This window comes from Dendropsophus ebraccatus, chromosome 11 (assembly GCF_027789765.1).
Source record: "Dendropsophus ebraccatus isolate aDenEbr1 chromosome 11, aDenEbr1.pat, whole genome shotgun sequence".
NCBI lineage: Eukaryota > Metazoa > Chordata > Amphibia > Anura > Hylidae > Dendropsophus > Dendropsophus ebraccatus.
In genome coordinates, this window is record NC_091464.1 from 14,882,082 (window position 1) to 14,899,574 (window position 17,493).

General features: G+C 44.7%; 1 protein-coding gene across 1 annotated transcript in view; it reads left to right on the top strand.

Annotated features, from left to right (window-relative positions):
• LOC138768211 (amine oxidase [flavin-containing] A-like) overlaps positions 1-17,493 on the top strand; it is a 70,561-nt gene that overhangs the window by 26,206 nt on the left and 26,862 nt on the right. Inside the window, exons 4-9 of the mRNA XM_069946371.1 lie at positions 3,411-3,515; positions 4,681-4,772; positions 12,105-12,246; positions 13,159-13,308; positions 15,052-15,211; positions 17,342-17,438. Coding sequence (XP_069802472.1) covers positions 3,411-3,515; positions 4,681-4,772; positions 12,105-12,246; positions 13,159-13,308; positions 15,052-15,211; positions 17,342-17,438 — 746 coding nt within the window. The remainder of the gene's footprint in view (positions 1-3,410; positions 3,516-4,680; positions 4,773-12,104; positions 12,247-13,158; positions 13,309-15,051; positions 15,212-17,341; positions 17,439-17,493) is intronic.

Sequence of the window (17,493 nt, forward strand, 5' to 3'; positions counted from 1 at the left end):
CTGGATATGGAGGTGCTGCGCCTGTGTCAACTGCGGCGGGTCCCACTGCAACTCTCAGCACCGGAGCTGCGCTCGAGTGCTGAGAGGTAACCCTATAGATACTGCGGTCAGCTTGACCACAGCATCTATAGGGCTCTTGACAGAGAATTCTCCCTCTACAGAGGGAGAATTCTCTGCCAGTGTCCATTGAAGATAGCCATGGAAAACAGAGGCCAGCAGGGGGAGGGAGTGAAGGATGGGTGCGCGGGGAGCGTGCCCGTGAGCTCTGCCCCCTCCCCTCTCTTCCCTGCCGCTGTCACAAGATTGTAACAGCGGCAGGGGACAGATGAGAGGGGGCAGACATACGGACATCAGTTTATGGGATCATTATGATCCCATAAGCTGATGTCCAAACACGACCACGAGGCATCAATGACCCCAGGTCGTGAAAGGGTTAAATAATCTGCTGGCTAGGGGGTGGAGCACAATGCCGCACACTGAAGTCTCTGAAGTGAGACCTGATGTAATCAGTAACTTGTGACATATCTAATGACAAAGGTTACTCCAGATGACCTCTCCAGATAACCTCTTCCTAAGCTAAATGTTAGAGAGAGAGAACTTAGTCTGCATAAATTCTCTTTTTTTGTTCCTTCTACGTGGTTTCTTGTGCGTTTCCATTGTCTCGTGATTTTTATAGAAGTGCAATCTGTTTTATAAGGAGGTTGAAAAAGTTCATTTTTCATCTTCTCTCTCTTTCATAACCTTTCCTCTAGAGCTCTTTGTGAAAAGATAAGAAAAAAAAAAAGATTACTGTGTGAAGCATTAGAGTTCGCAGCAAGTTTTCTGAGCTATAATGATTAATGGCTCCAATATATAGCCAGCACTTCTTATGGAAACAGCAGCCACAGACAGTTTATTATCCATGCGCTGTCACGTACACTGTGGACTCAGCCAGTCTGTCATCCATCTTTTCTTCCTCCCCAGTGCGGTTAGATTTCAGCATTCAGGAATAATTAACACTTTCATAAGATCCGTCTCTGGCCGTCACTAGATCTTCTTTCCTGTAGAGCTCCATTGACATTTGCACTATAATCACTGAAGTTGAATTGGAACTAGACATTACACTTTTTGGCACAGTGACACATATTACGGTATAGTCTCCATATTGGGGAACAAAGTTTCATCTTTAACCCCTTCAAGACTGTGACCATTGATGTCCGGATGTCCGGGTCAAATTAATGCAATGTTCCTCCCCGCCTTCTAAGAGCCATAGCGCTTTTATTTTCCCACCTACAGGGCTGGTTGAGAAGTCATTTGTTGCGCCATGATCTCTAGTTTTTATTGGTTATGAACGAACAAAGAAAAAGAAGAACCATAGGGTATATGAGTAAGGCGCACACCTGTATGAATGATAAAATAGCGTTATTATCACCGGCTACAAAGGTTAAAAACATTTAAAATCACTATACGGCAGCCTCCTAAAATGCAGGAGGTTGCTCACTGCTACAACCAAGCTAGATGGGCTAATGTGGGACTAAACAAAAAACGATTACAAAATGGGAAAAAAACAATACTATATAAAAAACATGATGCAAAAATATGGTAGAAAAGAATACTACCCCACAATATAATGTCCCAATGAAGCAGAAGACCAGACACCCCACGCTGTCCACTAAGCATAATGATAAACTGACACTTCGTACCCCCCAATGTCTGCAATTAGCCCCCTCTGCCCCCTCCACATCTGCTATTAACCCTCTTCGCCCCCTCATGTCTGCAATTAAACTCCTCAATCCTTTCCATGTCTGGTATTATCCACCTCCTCCGATGTCTGAGGTTGAGCAGTCAATCGTCACTGCTACATTCTCCACTCTGGAGGAGGAGCCGGTACCGAGTACTGCCATCCTGTGGGTACATAGGGTGATGTGTATGCTTTATGCCTGACAGGACCTCACTTCCTCGCCGGGCCATAGTCATTGGCGGCCAGCTGTAGGAACTGACTTCCTCGGCGGGCCAAAGTCATTGGCGGCCAACTGTAGTAACTGACTTCCTCGGCGGGCCAAAGTCATTGGCGGCCAGCTGTAGGAACTGACTTCCTCGGCAGGCCAAAGTCATTGGTGGCCAGCTGTAGGAACTGACTTCCTCGGTGGGCCAAAAATGATGGCACTTACTCTACTCTGGAGTATTCCCAAGTAAAAAAAAGGTTGAGGAGCCCAACACTGATCGGCAGGATGGATTGATATGGCACCACAAATGATGGGAGGCATAGTACCATACAAACACTTTAGATCTAGACTTTAGACATAGCTATACATCTCCCAGCATGCATTGCACCTCAGAGCCAACTGCCAAGTATCGACGTCATCTTGTAATATCTGCCCATCACTGGCTCAATCTGCTTTTCCTTCATACTCTAAACAAAATATCTATCTATTCATCTACATAGATTAGAAAGAGAGAGAGGTGAAACAACAGTGTCTCATTTTTCCTATATTGCTCAGGAGGTTGTCACTGTTTTGTTGTTTCCTGCCTTTGGTCAGGTGGTCACTGATTGGTGTGATGTCAGTGGTGGATGGGGTTACAGGCGTTACAGCTTGCCTGGCAACAGAAGAGACAGATCATGTGACCTGTGTCTCAGAAGGGAGGGGGAGGACAGAGAGGTGGAGACAGAGTGGACCTGGAAGGGAGAATTTTCTGCAGCGTCAGGATGTGAGTCAGGATGTGTTGTAGACAAACCGACCAGTCCCCTTAATGGAAACCTATTACACACAAGCTTAGTTTATGAGTGGGAATTGAACAGGGTAAAATCTTTCTTACGTGGAGTACCTCTTTAAGGAGAGTTCGTCATAAAGACATGTGGAGACTTAAAGGCCATTCCTTCTCTACTGGAAATTCTGGAAAGAAAGGATATGCAAAATAGCTCCTCTCACACTACTTAGGCAAAGTGGTGTCTCTTCAAGTCAGTGTTTCACTTAAAGGGGTTATCCAAAACATGGCCACTTTCCCCCCGTCTCCAGTTCTGGTGTGGTTTGCAATAAAGCTCCATTTACTTCAATTGAACTGAGTTCCAAACCTCTACCAATCTGGAGACGAGAGGGGAAAAAGTGGCCATGTTTTTGTAGCGCTGGATAACCCCTTTAAGTGAAACACTGACTTGAAGGGACACCACTTTGCCTAAGTAGTGTGAGAGGAGCTCTTCATAGTTCTTACCTATAGTGGCTGTGTGTAATGAATGAACACAGAAAAAATTAAAGTTTTTAGTGAAGCCACATAAAGAAAAAATTTCAATTTTCTTTTCCTTTTCCCCCCTCATTTTCAGAATAGATTTGTCTTGCTTTCTTGCTTGTATAATTATAGTAACGTCTTTTTATTTGCTTTTATTTGAAGAAGTTACAGTGGGCCTAATAATTCTTATAACTTTTATTCCTAAGGGAAAAACCAATGCATTTCAAGGAGCTTTTCCTCCAGCGTGGAACCCTTTGGTAATTTTGGATTACAACCATTTATGGAGGACAATCGATGAATGGGGAAAGGAGGTAAGGGCCCAACAAATTCATGTTTGTTGAATTTATAATATATACGGTGCAGCCATAGAGAGCGAGTCAGAGTTTAATTGGAAAGTGACATATATATTCACATTTACAGTTTTTTTCCAAGCAACTGGAAAGTTATATAGATTTGTAAATTACTTCTATTTAAACATCTCAAGTTTTCCAGGACTTAAAAGCTGCTGTATGTCCTGCAGGAAGTGGTGTATTATTTCCAATCTGGCACAGTGCTCTCTGCTGCCACCTCTGTCCATGTCAGGAAGTGTCCAGATCAATAGCAAATCCCCTTAGAAAACCTCTCCTACTATGGACAGAGGTGGCAGCAGAGAGCACTGTGTCAGACTGGAAAGAAAACACAACTTCCTGCAGGATATACAGCAGCTGATAAGTACTGGAAGACTGGAGATTTTTAAATAGAAGTAAATTACAAATATATATAATCTTCTATAACCAGCTGATTTGAAATAAAAGAAAATAAATTTCGCTGGAGTACCCCTTTAATATATAATAGATGTATGATGACAGTTCCTGACATAGACAGAGGTGGCAGCAGAGAGCACTCTGTCAGACTGGAAAGAATACTCCACTTCCTGCAGGACATACAGCAGCTAATGAGTACTAGAAGGCTTGACATTTTTGAATAAAAATTAATTACAGATTTAGGCTTTGTTCACACGGCGTGAGAGACCGGCCGTTACGTGACCCCAGCCGGATCACGGAACGGCCGGTCTCTGTCCAGATCATCGCGGTCGGTAATTAAGTCCCGGCCGGATAATCTGTCCGGCAACAGAGCTCTGATGCGGGCGCATCAGCCGCTCCCTTCATAGTGTGAACTGACAGGGTTTCCTACGGCCGCAATTCATTGAATTGCGGCCGCAGAAAACTGACATGTCAGTTATTTCCGGCCCTGTACGGGATCCCGGCCGGAGCGCATACGATGTGTGTACGCTCCGGCCGGGATCCCATTAAAAAAGTAAGGCATTGTTCCACCGCGCCAAAAGTACGGCCGTTGTTGCCATCGGCAACAACGGCCGTACTTTTACGTAGTGTGAACATAGCCTTATAGACTTTTCTATAACCAGCTGATTTGAAAGAAAAAACATTTAGCTGGAGTACCCCTTTAAGTTTTTCTATCCTGATTATTTTTTTTCAGATTCCAGTTGATGCTCCTTGGAAAGCTCCACATGCAGAAGAATGGGACAAAATGACAATGAAGGAGTTTATAGACAAAGTTTGTTGGACAAAGTAATATTTCCGTCTTTATTATATTGTAAGACAATGATTATTTTTGAGAAATGCATGATGTCTAGGATTTACCAGTTTTCTATCTACGTAAAGGTTCAGTAGCTGTATTAGGCCCACTCACTTCAGCGTTTGAGTTTCTCTTGCCAGTATATATATATCAGAAGGTACCCCATAGTGTACCATAAACTTGTACATTCTGTTTGCATAGTAGTCTAGTCTAGACTGTGTATTTAAAGGGGATCTCCAAGCTTAGAAAAACATGGCCACTTTCTTCCTGAGACAGCACCACTCTTGTCTCCAGGTTAGGTGTGGTTTGCAATTAAGTTCCATTCACTTCAATGGAACCGAGTTACAAAACCTGCACCCAAACTGGAGACGAGTGGTGCTGTCTCTGGAAGATAGCGGCCATGTCTCAAATGGCCACTGTTTGACATGTTCCTGTGGCTGATATTACCACATTTTATTTTATTTGGATTGCCGGAACATTTGGGTGTGCCTGCAGTGCAATTAACCATTGAAGTCCATGCAATATACATTGTGTGGGCATAGCAGGAACAACGGCCGTTGTTCCTGCATTAGCGCCTACAAATAATTGACTAGTTAATTATTTGAACGGCCGTAGGGGAACAATTAACGTTGTTCAATACAATGTGTGAACAAGGGCCGTTGTTCACCTTAGAGTTTAATGCAGTGCATTATGTTAAGACAAGAATTGCCACCAATGGACGTTCTTGTCTTAAAAAATACACTGTGTGAACATAGCCTTAGGGTAGCTTCACACGTACTGGATCCACAGCGGATTGCCCACTGCGAGTTTGCAGCGAAATCTGCTGCGGATCCTGGTAGTGTGAAGTTGAATGGGTCACAGAATTTTCATTCCGCTGCCAGTATGTGACCCGGCCCCTTTAACCCCCCCGCCGCTGGCTGTCCGGACCACCCATATTATGATCTAATGCGATGACGGCCAGAGTTTGACATGACTGTTCTTAAACATTTCTAGAATATTCTCGGGGAAAAAAACTGTGTGTCCTTCACCCAGTGTCGGTATCCTGAAAGCAACAGCACACAAAAAAGTTTTTTTTTTTTTTTTTTACATTTTTAGTTTATTTGAAGGGGTTGGCCACTTTATAGTAAAATTGCTCAGTGTACAGTATTAGTAAGTGTACTCACTGTATATACTGACAGCGGCTCCCTGTGTACTCACTGTATATACTTACAGCAGCTCCCTGTGTACTCACTGTATATACTGACAGCAGCTCCCTGTGTACTCACTGTATATACTTACAGCAGCTCCCTGTGTACTCACTGTATATACTGACAGCAGCTCCCTGTGTACTCACTGTATATACTGACAGCAGCTCCCTGTGTACTCACTGTATATACTGACAGCAGCTCCCTGTGTACTCACTGTATATACTGACAGCGGCTCCCTGTGTACTCACTGTATATATTGACAGCACTGTATATACTGACATCAGACTCCCCTACTTCAGGCTGGGCTGTCCTGTGGTAAGGCTGCCCATAAGATGGCCGACATGGAGGAGCATGTGACCATGCCCCACCCCCCAGTGTCCTTCAAAGGTATATACAGGCTCATTGGTGGACACTGGGAGGCGGGGCATGGTCACATGCTCCTCCATGTCGGCCATCTCATGGACAGCCTCACCACAGAGCAGGGCAGCTCAGCCTGGAGCGGGGGAGTCTGAGTTTAGCTCTATGAGGTACACAGGGAGATGCTGTCAGTACATACAGTCAGTACACAGGGAGCTGCTGTCAGTATATACAGTGAGTACACAGGGAGCTTCTGTCAGTATATACAGTGAGCACACAGGGAGCTGCTGTCAGTATATACAGTGAGTACACAGGGAGCTGCTGTCAGTATATACAGTGAGCACACTGGGAGCTGCTGTCAGTATATACAGTGAGTACACAGGGAGATGCTGTCAGTACATACAGTCAGTACACAGAAGGCTGCTGTCAGTATATACAGTGAGCACACAGGGAGCTGCTGTCAGTATATACAGTGAGTACACAAGGAGCCGCTGTCAGTATATACAGCGAGTACACAGGGAGCTGCTGTCAGTATATACAGTGAGCACACTGGGAGCTGCTGTCAGTATATACAGTGAGTACACAGGGAGCTGCTGTCAGTATATACAGTGAGTACACAGGGAGCTGCTGTCAGTATATACAGTGAGTAAACAGGGAGCTGCTGTCAGTATATACAGTGAGTACACAGGGAGCTACTGTCAGTATATACAGTCAGTACACAGGGAGCTGCTGTCAGTATATACAGTGAGTACACAGGGAGCTGCTGTCAGTATATACAGTGAGTACACAGGGAGCTGCTGTCAGTATATACAGTGAGCACACTGGGAGCTGCTGTCAGTATATACAGTGAGTACACAGGGAGATGCTGTCAGTACATACAGTCAGTACACAGGGAGCTGCTGTCAGTATATACAGTGAGCACACAGGGAGCTGCTGTCAGTATATACAGTGAGTACACAAGGAGCTGCTGTCAGTATATACAGCGAGTACACAGGGAGCTGCTGTCAGTATATACAGTGAGCACACTGGGAGCTGCTGTCAGTATATACAGTGAGTACACAGGGAGCTGCTGTCAGTATATACAGTGAGTACACAGGGAGCTGCTGTCAGTATATACAGTGAGTAAACAGGGAGCTGCTGTCAGTATATACAGTGAGTACACAGGGAGCTACTGTCAGTATATACAGTCAGTACACAGGGAGCTGCTGTCAGTATATACAGTGAGTACACAGGGAGCTGCTGTCAGTATATACAGTGAGTACACAGGGAGCTGCTGTCAGTATATACAGTGAGTACACAGGGAGCTGCTGTCAGTATATACAGTGAGTACACAGGAAGCTGGTGTCAGTATATACAGTGAGTACACAGGGAACTGCTGTCAGTACATACAGTCAGTACACAGGGAGCTGCTGTCAGTATATACAGTGAGTACACAGGGAGATGCTGTCAGTACATACAGTTAGTACACAGGGAGCTGCTGTCAGTATATACAGTGAGTACACAGGGAGCTGCTGTCAGTATATACAGCGAGTACACAGGGAGCTGCTGTCAGTATATACAGCGAGTACACAGGGAGCTGCTGTCAGTATATACAGCGAGTACACAGGGAGCTGCTGTCAGTATATACAGCGAGTACACAGGGAGCTGCTGTCAGTATATACAGCGAGTACACAGGGAGCTGCTGTCAGTATATACAGTGAGTACACAGGGAGCTGCTGTAAGTATATACAGTGAGTACACAGGGAGCTGCTGTCAGTATATACAGTGAGTACACAGGGAGCTGCTGTCAGTATATACAGTGAGCACACAGGGAGCTGCTGTCAGTATATACAGTGAGTACACAGGGAGCTGCTGTCAGTATATACAGTGAGTACAGGGAGCTGCTGTCAGTATATACAGTGAGTACACAGGGAGCTGCTGTCAGTATATTCAGTGAGTACACAGGGAGCTGCTGTCAGTATATACAGTGAGTACACAGGGAGCTGCTGTCAGTATATACAGTGAGTACAGTTACTAATACTGTACACCGAACTGAAAAGTGGCCAACCCCTTTAAACATATATGTTCTTCCACATGAATCTACTGTATATTCAAATTCTATGGGCTTCAAATGAATGCAGGGATATTCCACTATCAGTTATTTCTCATAATCCATTAGTGATGACATCATAAAACCAATAAGGGCTTTTTTTTTTTTTTTTTTTAATAAACTGATGCATAAACCAAGGGATGAGGGTAGAGGAAACCCCTCCTGCAATGTCCGCACAGAAGTCTCAATTAGTACTCACTGTATATACTGACAGCGGCTCCCTGTGTACTCACTGTATATACTTACAGCAGCTCCCTGTGTACTCACTGCATATACTGACAGCAGCTCCCTGTGTACTCACTGTATATACTTACAGCAGCTCCCTGTGTACTCACTGTATATACTGACAGCAGCTCCCTGTGTACTCACTGTATATACTGACAGCAGCTCCCTGTGTACTCACTGTATATACTGACAGCAGCTCCCTGTGTACTCACTGTATATACTGACAGCGGCTCCCTGTGTACTCACTGTATATATTGACAGCACTGTATATACTGACATCAGACTCCCCTACTTCAGGCTGGGCTGTCCTGTGGTAAGGCTGCCCATAAGATGGCCGACATGGAGGAGCATGTGACCATGCCCCACCCCCCAGTGTCCTTCAAAGGTATATACAGGCTCATTGGTGGACACTGGGAGGCGGGGCATGGTCACATGCTCCTCCATGTCGGCCATCTCATGGACAGCCTCACCACAGAGCAGGGCAGCTCAGCCTGGAGCGGGGGAGTCTGAGTTTAGCTCTATGAGGTACACAGGGAGATGCTGTCAGTACATACAGTCAGTACACAGGGAGCTGCTGTCAGTATATACAGTGAGTACACAGGGAGCTTCTGTCAGTATATACAGTGAGCACACAGGGAGCTGCTGTCAGTATATACAGTGAGTACACAGGGAGCTGCTGTCAGTATATACAGTGAGTACACAAGGAGCTGCTGTCAGTATATACAGCGAGTACACAGGGAGCTGCTGTCAGTATATACAGTGAGCACACTGGGAGCTGCTGTCAGTATATACAGTGAGTACACAGGGAGATGCTGTCAGTACATACAGTCAGTACACAGGGAGCTGCTGTCAGTATATACAGTGAGCACACAGGGAGCTGCTGTCAGTATATACAGTGAGTACACAAGGAGCTGCTGTCAGTATATACAGCGAGTACACAGGGAGCTGCTGTCAGTATATACAGTGAGCACACTGGGAGCTGCTGTCAGTATATACAGTGAGTACACAGGGAGCTGCTGTCAGTATATACAGTGAGTACACAGGGAGCTGCTGTCAGTATATACAGTGAGTAAACAGGGAGCTGCTGTCAGTATATACAGTGAGTACACAGGGAGCTACTGTCAGTATATACAGTCAGTACACAGGGAGCTGCTGTCAGTATATACAGTGAGTACACAGGGAGCTGCTGTCAGTATATACAGTGAGTACACAGGGAGCTGCTGTCAGTATATACAGTGAGTACACAGGGAGCTGCTGTCAGTATATACAGTGAGTACACAGGGAGCTGCTGTCAGTATATACAGTGAGTACACAGGAAGCTGGTGTCAGTATATACAGTGAGTACACAGGGAACTGCTGTCAGTACATACAGTCAGTACACAGGGAGCTGCTGTCAGTATATACAGTGAGTACACAGGGAGATGCTGTCAGTACATACAGTTAGTACACAGGGAGCTGCTGTCAGTATATACAGTGAGTACACAGGGAGCTGCTGTCAGTATATACAGTGAGTACACAGGGAGCTGCTGTCAGTATATACAGCGAGTACACAGGGAGCTGCTGTCAGTATATACAGCGAGTACACAGGGAGCTGCTGTCAGTATATACAGCTGAGTACACAGGGAGCTGCTGTCAGTATATACAGCGAGTACACATGGGAGCTGCTGTCAGTATATACAGCGAGTACACAGGGAGCTGCTGTCAGTATATACAGTGAGTACACAGGGAGCTGCTGTAAGTATATACAGTGAGTACACAGGGAGCTGCTGTCAGTATATACAGTGAGTACACAGGGAGCTGCTGTCAGTATATACAGTGAGTACACTAGGGAGCTGCTGTCAGTATATACAGTGAGTACACAGGGAGCTGCTGTCAGTATATTCAGTGAGTACAGGGAGCTGCTGTCAGTATATACAGTGAGTACACAGGGAGCTGCTGTCAGTATGTACAGTGAGGACACAGGGAGCTGCTGTCAGTATATACAGTGAGTACACAGGGAGCTGCTGTCAGTATATACAGTGAGTACAGTTACTAATACTGTACACCGAACTGAAAAGTGGCCAACCCCTTTAAACATATATGTTCTTCCACATGAATCTACTGTATATTCAAATTCTATGGGCTTCAAATGAATGCAGGGATATTCCACTATCAGTTATTTCTCATAATCCATTAGTGATGACATCATAAAACCAATAAGGGCTTTTTTTTTTTTTTTTTTTTAATAAACTGATGCATAAACCAAGGGATGAGGGTAGAGGAAACCCCTCCTGCAATGTCCGCACAGAAGTCTCAATGAGTATTCACAGTCAAACAGGGGCGTAGCTAGGCTTCACGGGACCCCATAGCAAAAAAATTTAAGGGCCTCCCTCCCCTACACACAACACAAAGCACTGCAGTGTGTAAGTGATCTTTGCACATTTTCCTACTTGATTGTGGCAGCTGGAGAACAGAGGTCAAGGGTTATCAGAGGAGATCTCTTTGTCTTCTGCTTGTTAACCCTTTTTTGTGTTGCAGCATGTAAGTAAACATTGGGTCACTTACTGCAGTACATAAGGGGTTAAGCAGAAGGACACACACTCTTACCTTCTTCCCTGGGCCCCCCTCCAGCATGGGCCCCATAGCAACTGCCTACCCTGCCTCTATGGTAGCTATGCCACAGCAGTCAAATAACCGTCCCATCCGGCTACCAGCCTTCATTGAGAATCCAAGAGTCTAAGCAATGTGCAGAGATAACTTAATTTATTCTTCACCCAGCGCCATTGATCATGTATGACCGGTTTGAACAACTGTAATGGCCAATATGGGCCATAAGTGTCTCTAGTTTGCTCAGCTGATGCAGGCTTAAAGGGGTATTCTGCTCAAACTTTTCATATGTTGCTGCTCATGGGAAGACTAACAATTCATCCCATACTTTGTATTATCTATTTATTCTCCTTCCCCCAGTACTCAGCTGCTGCTTTCTGCTGAAGACACAAAAATCTGTGTGTGAGCTTTTATCTCTGACTCTGATTGTAAACAAGTCCCTATCTTTAACTTTGTAGTAACTTTGTAATGCTGGGAGGGTTAGTCACAGCAATTTGACCTCAGATTAATCCCCCTAGCATTACAAAGAAGCTACAAAGTTGCAGATAAAGCCTGCCAGGGACTTGACTACATCAGCAGTCTCAGAAGGGAGGGGGTAGGAGGAGGGGAAGACAGAGAGAAAAGCTCACACACAGATTTTTGTGTCTTTAGCAGAAAGCAGCAGCTCAGAACTGGGGGAAGGAAACTGAAAGTCTGGTCCCCAGTGCTCCAAACCGCCAAATTAAGGATATAACTACAAACTATGCGGTAAATGCTCCAAGGAGATGCATGCCATCTTCAAGTGCTCAGTCTGGTCCTGTCTGCTCTAAGTTTGCACATAGAAAGTTTCAGTACACCTCGGCCTATGTGTACAATTACTGTTTCTGCCTTTATTTTGCCAGGGCAGCCAAACGATTCGCTCAGCTTTTTGTGAATGTAAATGTCACGTCAGAAACCCAACATGTTTCTCTCCTGTGGTTCTTGTGGTACACGAAACTTTGCGGTGGAACGCAACGAATGTTTTCAGTGGAAAATGGAGGACAGGTAATGTATTACAGTGCAAATACAAGATTCAATAGGTAAAAACAAAAAGTACAAGAATGGTAATCACTATTGTAAATGCTTTCTAAGCTGGAATGGAAGAAATGTCTGGGCATACAGCGAAATACAATGAAAAAGTTTATGTCTTCGCTCTACCGTACTTACAGTAATTACAGCTTACATATTCACTGGGAAGTCTTGCAGCATTGCAGTATGAGGCTATGTTACCACTAGGTAAAAATGACGACCGTCTTTGTTGGGCGAACATCATTTAACGTTAGATAGTGGCCATAATTATACAAACAATGCCTGTTGTAAAATAATCGACGGTATTTGCCTTTAAATGACGGCCATCTAGTAAAAATGTGTCTAAGGGTAGCTTCACACGTACCGGATCCACAGCGGATTTCACGCTGCGAGTTTGCAGTGAAATCCGCTGCGGATCCTGTACTTTGAAGCTGAATGGGTCCCATACACACAGGGGATCCACAGCCCCAGCCCCTTTAACCCCCCCCCGGCCGCCCGCTCTCAGCTCCCCTTGCTCCTCATCAGCCAATCAGGCAGCACTGATTGGCTGATGAAGAGCAAGGGGAGCCGGGAGCGTCGCACACAGCCGCGGCGCCAAGCAGGTAATGTATGCTAGGGGCTACGGGCGGGGGGGTTAAAGGGGCCGGGGCTGCGGGCGGCTGGGGGGTTAAAGGGGCTGAGGCTGCGGGCGGCCAGCGGCTGGGGGGTTAAAGGGGCAGGGTCCCATACACGCAGCGGATGCGCTGCGTGTATGGGACCCATTCAGCTTTACAGTACAGGATGCAGCGTTTGCAGCGAAATCCACAGCAGATCCGGTACATGTGAAGCTACCCTTAAACTGAATGTTTTGTTTGTTATGTAACTGTATGTTATGTAACTTTTTTTTAGGAAAGAAAGTTTATCGGAGGCGCTGGCCAGGTTAGTGAGAAGTTAATGGAACGCCTTAATGGTCGAGTTAAATTGCAGAGACCAGTGGTCAGGCTTGATCAGACTGGTGAAAATGTCATTGTGGAGACCCTAAATCACGAAGTCTATCATGTAAGTAAAGGTGTTTGTTTGTTTTTTTTTAGATTGGGGACTACTAGTGCATTACTGTATATAGTATAATCGCTTGTTAAATTTGTCACTAACATAAGACCCTTAGGGCCCTATTCCACAGTAACGATAATCGGACGGATTGGCCCGATTCGGCCCGATTCGGCCAATTATCGCTCGGTGGAATATAGAGAACAATCAGCCGATGATCGTGTCATCAGTTGATCGTTCATTTAGGGCCAGACCTAAAATCATCGTTCCCCCACCGCGCATAGCTACGGTGGAATAGCGGTGCGCCGCGGGCGACTGGCGATTTGAGAAGCACAATACATTACCTGCAGGGCTTCTCCTCCGCTCTGTCTTCCTCCCCGGGTCCCGCGCGCTCTATCTTCAGAATGGCCGGTCAGCTGACGGAGCGCTCAGCCAATCACAGCCAGCTCACAGGCCATTCTGAATATAGAGCGCGCGGGACCCGGGGAGGAAGACAGAGCGGAGGAGAAGCCCTGCAGGTAATGTATGCTGCAAGGGCTGCAAGGACAACGGTAATGATGTCCCTGCAGCCCTCGCTGGAGAGAATAGACCACTTCCTGCAGGATATACGGTAGCTGATAAGTACTGCAAGACTGGAGATTTTTAAATAGAAGTAAACTTTCTGAATCTAGTTGATTTGAAGTAAAAAGATTTACGCTGGATAACCCCTTTAAGTCTTTCCTAATATGTTTTATGCCTCACACGGACACGGATTCAGTAGCAGATGGTTTTTCACGGATCTGGCAAATCACGCCCCTTAAAAATAACTGGACATGTGAATGAGGCCTAAAAGGGCAGACTAGATGGACCCGGTGGTCTTTTTCTGCCGACAATCGTCTGTTTCTATGATCGCCAGCCTTTTTATAAGGACCATTATCCAAAAAGAGCAATCCTAGAAACCCATAACTGGCCTATGTGAAGTGTCAGTCAGCAGTGAATACTGTGTAGGAGTTAATGAAAAAGATTTATTCCTTGTACTTTACCTACAATTTATTGTATAAACCTCTGTATTTACCTCTTCTTTCTGGTATGATATCATGTCTGTTCTTATCTGTTGTGGTCTGTGAACTGGCAATGATAATAACATAGACATAGCCCATATGGCCTTGCTGCAGTGTATGGCGCAATGCTCTGCGAGCACACATCTCAGTAATAGCACTGCTAGTAGCCCATATGGCCTTACTACAGTGTATGGTGCAATGCTCTGTGAGCACACATCTCAGGAATAGCACTGCTAGTAACCCATATGGCCTTGCTGCAGTGTATGGAGCAATGCTCTGCGAGCACACATCTCAGTAATAGCACTGCTAGTAGCCCATATGGCCTTACTACAGTGTATGGTGCAATGCTCTGTGAGCACACATCTCAGGAATAGCACTGCTAGTAACCCATATGGCCTTGCTGCAGTGTATGGAGCAATGCTCTGCGAGCACACATCTCAGTAATAGCACTGCTAGTAGCCCATATGGCCTTACTACAGTGTATGGAGCAATGCTCTGCGAGCACACATCTCAGTAATAGCACTGCTAGAAGCCCATATGGCCTTGCTGCAGTGTATGGCGCAATGCTCTGCGAGCACACATCTCAGTAATAGCACTGCTAGTAGCCCATATGGCCTTGCTGCAGTGTATGGAGCAATGCTCTGCGAGCACACATCTTAGTAATAGCACTGCTAGTAGCTCCAGGAGTAATAATAGTCTATGTGATGTTTTTCAGGCCAAGTATGTTATAAGCGCTATACCACCAGTTTTAACGGCGAAGATTCACTTTAATCCTGAGCTGCCGCCTATTAGAAATCAGTTAATTCAGCGACTTCCAATGGGATCTGTTATAAAGACCATGATGTATTACAAGGAAGCATTTTGGAGAAAACTGGGTAAGTGCTCTGCTCTTTCCATCGCTCCATAGGAATGAATAGAGCCGCGGGTCACATGCCGTATCCACAGCTCTATTCATAATACAGAAATCAAGAACCCGATATGGAGATCGGTGGGGGGTACAGAAGTTGGATAAGATCATCCCGGCTGGTACTGCAGTACTGGCCGGATGATCTTTAGCGCCGCTAAGTTCTGATGTGTGTGATACACACAGTATACGCTCCGGCCGGGACCTCTAGCAGCGCTGCAAATAACTGCAGCACGCTCCATTGTGAACTGACAGAGTCTCTGCGGCCGCTATTCAATGAATGTCAGTTTTTTGCGGCGCCGCTAGAGGTCCCGGCTGGAGCGTATACTGTGTTTATACGCTCCGGTCGGGATTCCATAGACGGCAACGTAACATATATTTTTGTATTAATCACAGCTGTTGTTGCAATCGGCACCAACGGCCGTAGTTTTACGAAGATATACGTAGTGTGAACATAGCCTAAATATGAATATCTACTTTATGGGAATTGTGTTTATCCTTCTTCAAAAAAAAGTTGAACATTACATGGCCAAAACTACTTAAAATACATTTAATGAAAAGTAATTCATAATTTTTCATAATATATGATAAAAACAAGTAAGAATCACACATTTAAAAAGAAGAGAGAGATTATATCTGATTACCCAGAAATGCAATCAATTACTAGAGATGACTGTTCGGAGTTTGATTACCGGTGGCTGAAGAAGTTGGATGCAGCCCTAGGGAGTCCTGGAAAACATGGACACAACCTATGGCCTATAGCTGTATCCATGCTTTCCCGGACTCCCTAGGGCTGCATCCAACTACTTCAGCCGCCAGTTATCAAATGCTGAACAGTCTGACTCCAGCATGCTCTATAGTCGTGCTCATCTCCATCTACTATAGAAGATCGGCATAGATAACAAATACTAAAGTGTCTGTGCTAATAAGTGTACGGTGTTTCTTTACTAACCAAAATATATATATATATATATACAACTCGTTACGCCTTATAATACATGTATAGCAGTATGCTGTCCATATGTTTACCATGAGATAGATAAGTCCGTGCTCTCCGGAACGTCACCACCCCGACACATGTTTCATGTCATTCATCGGGGTGTTGAGAGAAGGTGAGATTTGGGTAATAGCCAATACATTGTACACTGCCTTATTGCAAGCATTTTCGGAAAAAAAAAAAAAAAAAAAAAACGCTACAACCTGCTAGTGGTGTAAAAAGAAAAAAAAAATATATAGCATACTTTAATTGGCAATCTATTCTGGCACTGCTGATGCTCTGAACAGACCACAGCGTTAAAATGGAAATAAGACCAAAGTCCACGGCCAAATATATATAGATAATAACTAACATAAGTATAGAAGTAATTGTTAGTCTCACCATGGGCAGCAACATATGAAAAGTTATACTTGACAATGCAACAGTATTGCCTAAATCTTACCGATTTAAAGTCAAAAATTGTTCCTTTATTCCAATGTAAATTTTTATGTCACTTTTTGTACATTGTTATGGGGGCTGCCATCTTGCCTGAGCTCTTTTTAACAGCACTTAGTGGTATGCTTTACAGAAAGACTCATGGACATAGACGTCAATAGATAGACTCTGTCCCCTTGAGATTAATCTGAAACAACACTGATCGTACTCTGACCTTTTGAACAGGTCATTCCACAGGGAGCTGCTATTGTCTTCTCTATCACATGTCGCTGCAACGCTGTACAGATCACTTTTTTGGCAGCCTCCTCTTATCACTACCGACAGAACAGGATGTATCAGCCTAGTGTTAACCTCAGTGGTGACAATAAGAACTACAGGAACTATTATTTTATAATAGAGATGGAAAAATTAAAATTAAGAAAAAAATCTACAAAAATTCTTAAAAAAAATATGTTAACATAAAAACATTATTTAACCAATAAGTCATTTTCTGATGACACATTCCCGTTGAACCTTTGTGCTTCCAGATAATCATGCATTTCTAAACTGCTCTGTATGACAAAAAATGTTAGCAGTTGTTAGTATTGGGCAAGACGATATAGAAATAGATTCAAAAGTATTTTTTTTAGATGGGTCACTACAACTCTCACTTCTTGTTTCCCTCCAAAGATTATTGCGGGGCTATGTTTATTGATGATGAGAACACTCCAGTGGAGATTGCATTAGATGACACAAAGCCTGATGGTTCCTGCCCAGCTATCATGGGGTAAGAATAGAAAACAGTTTGTGGTAAATGTTCTTATCAAGCAATAAGGTATAGG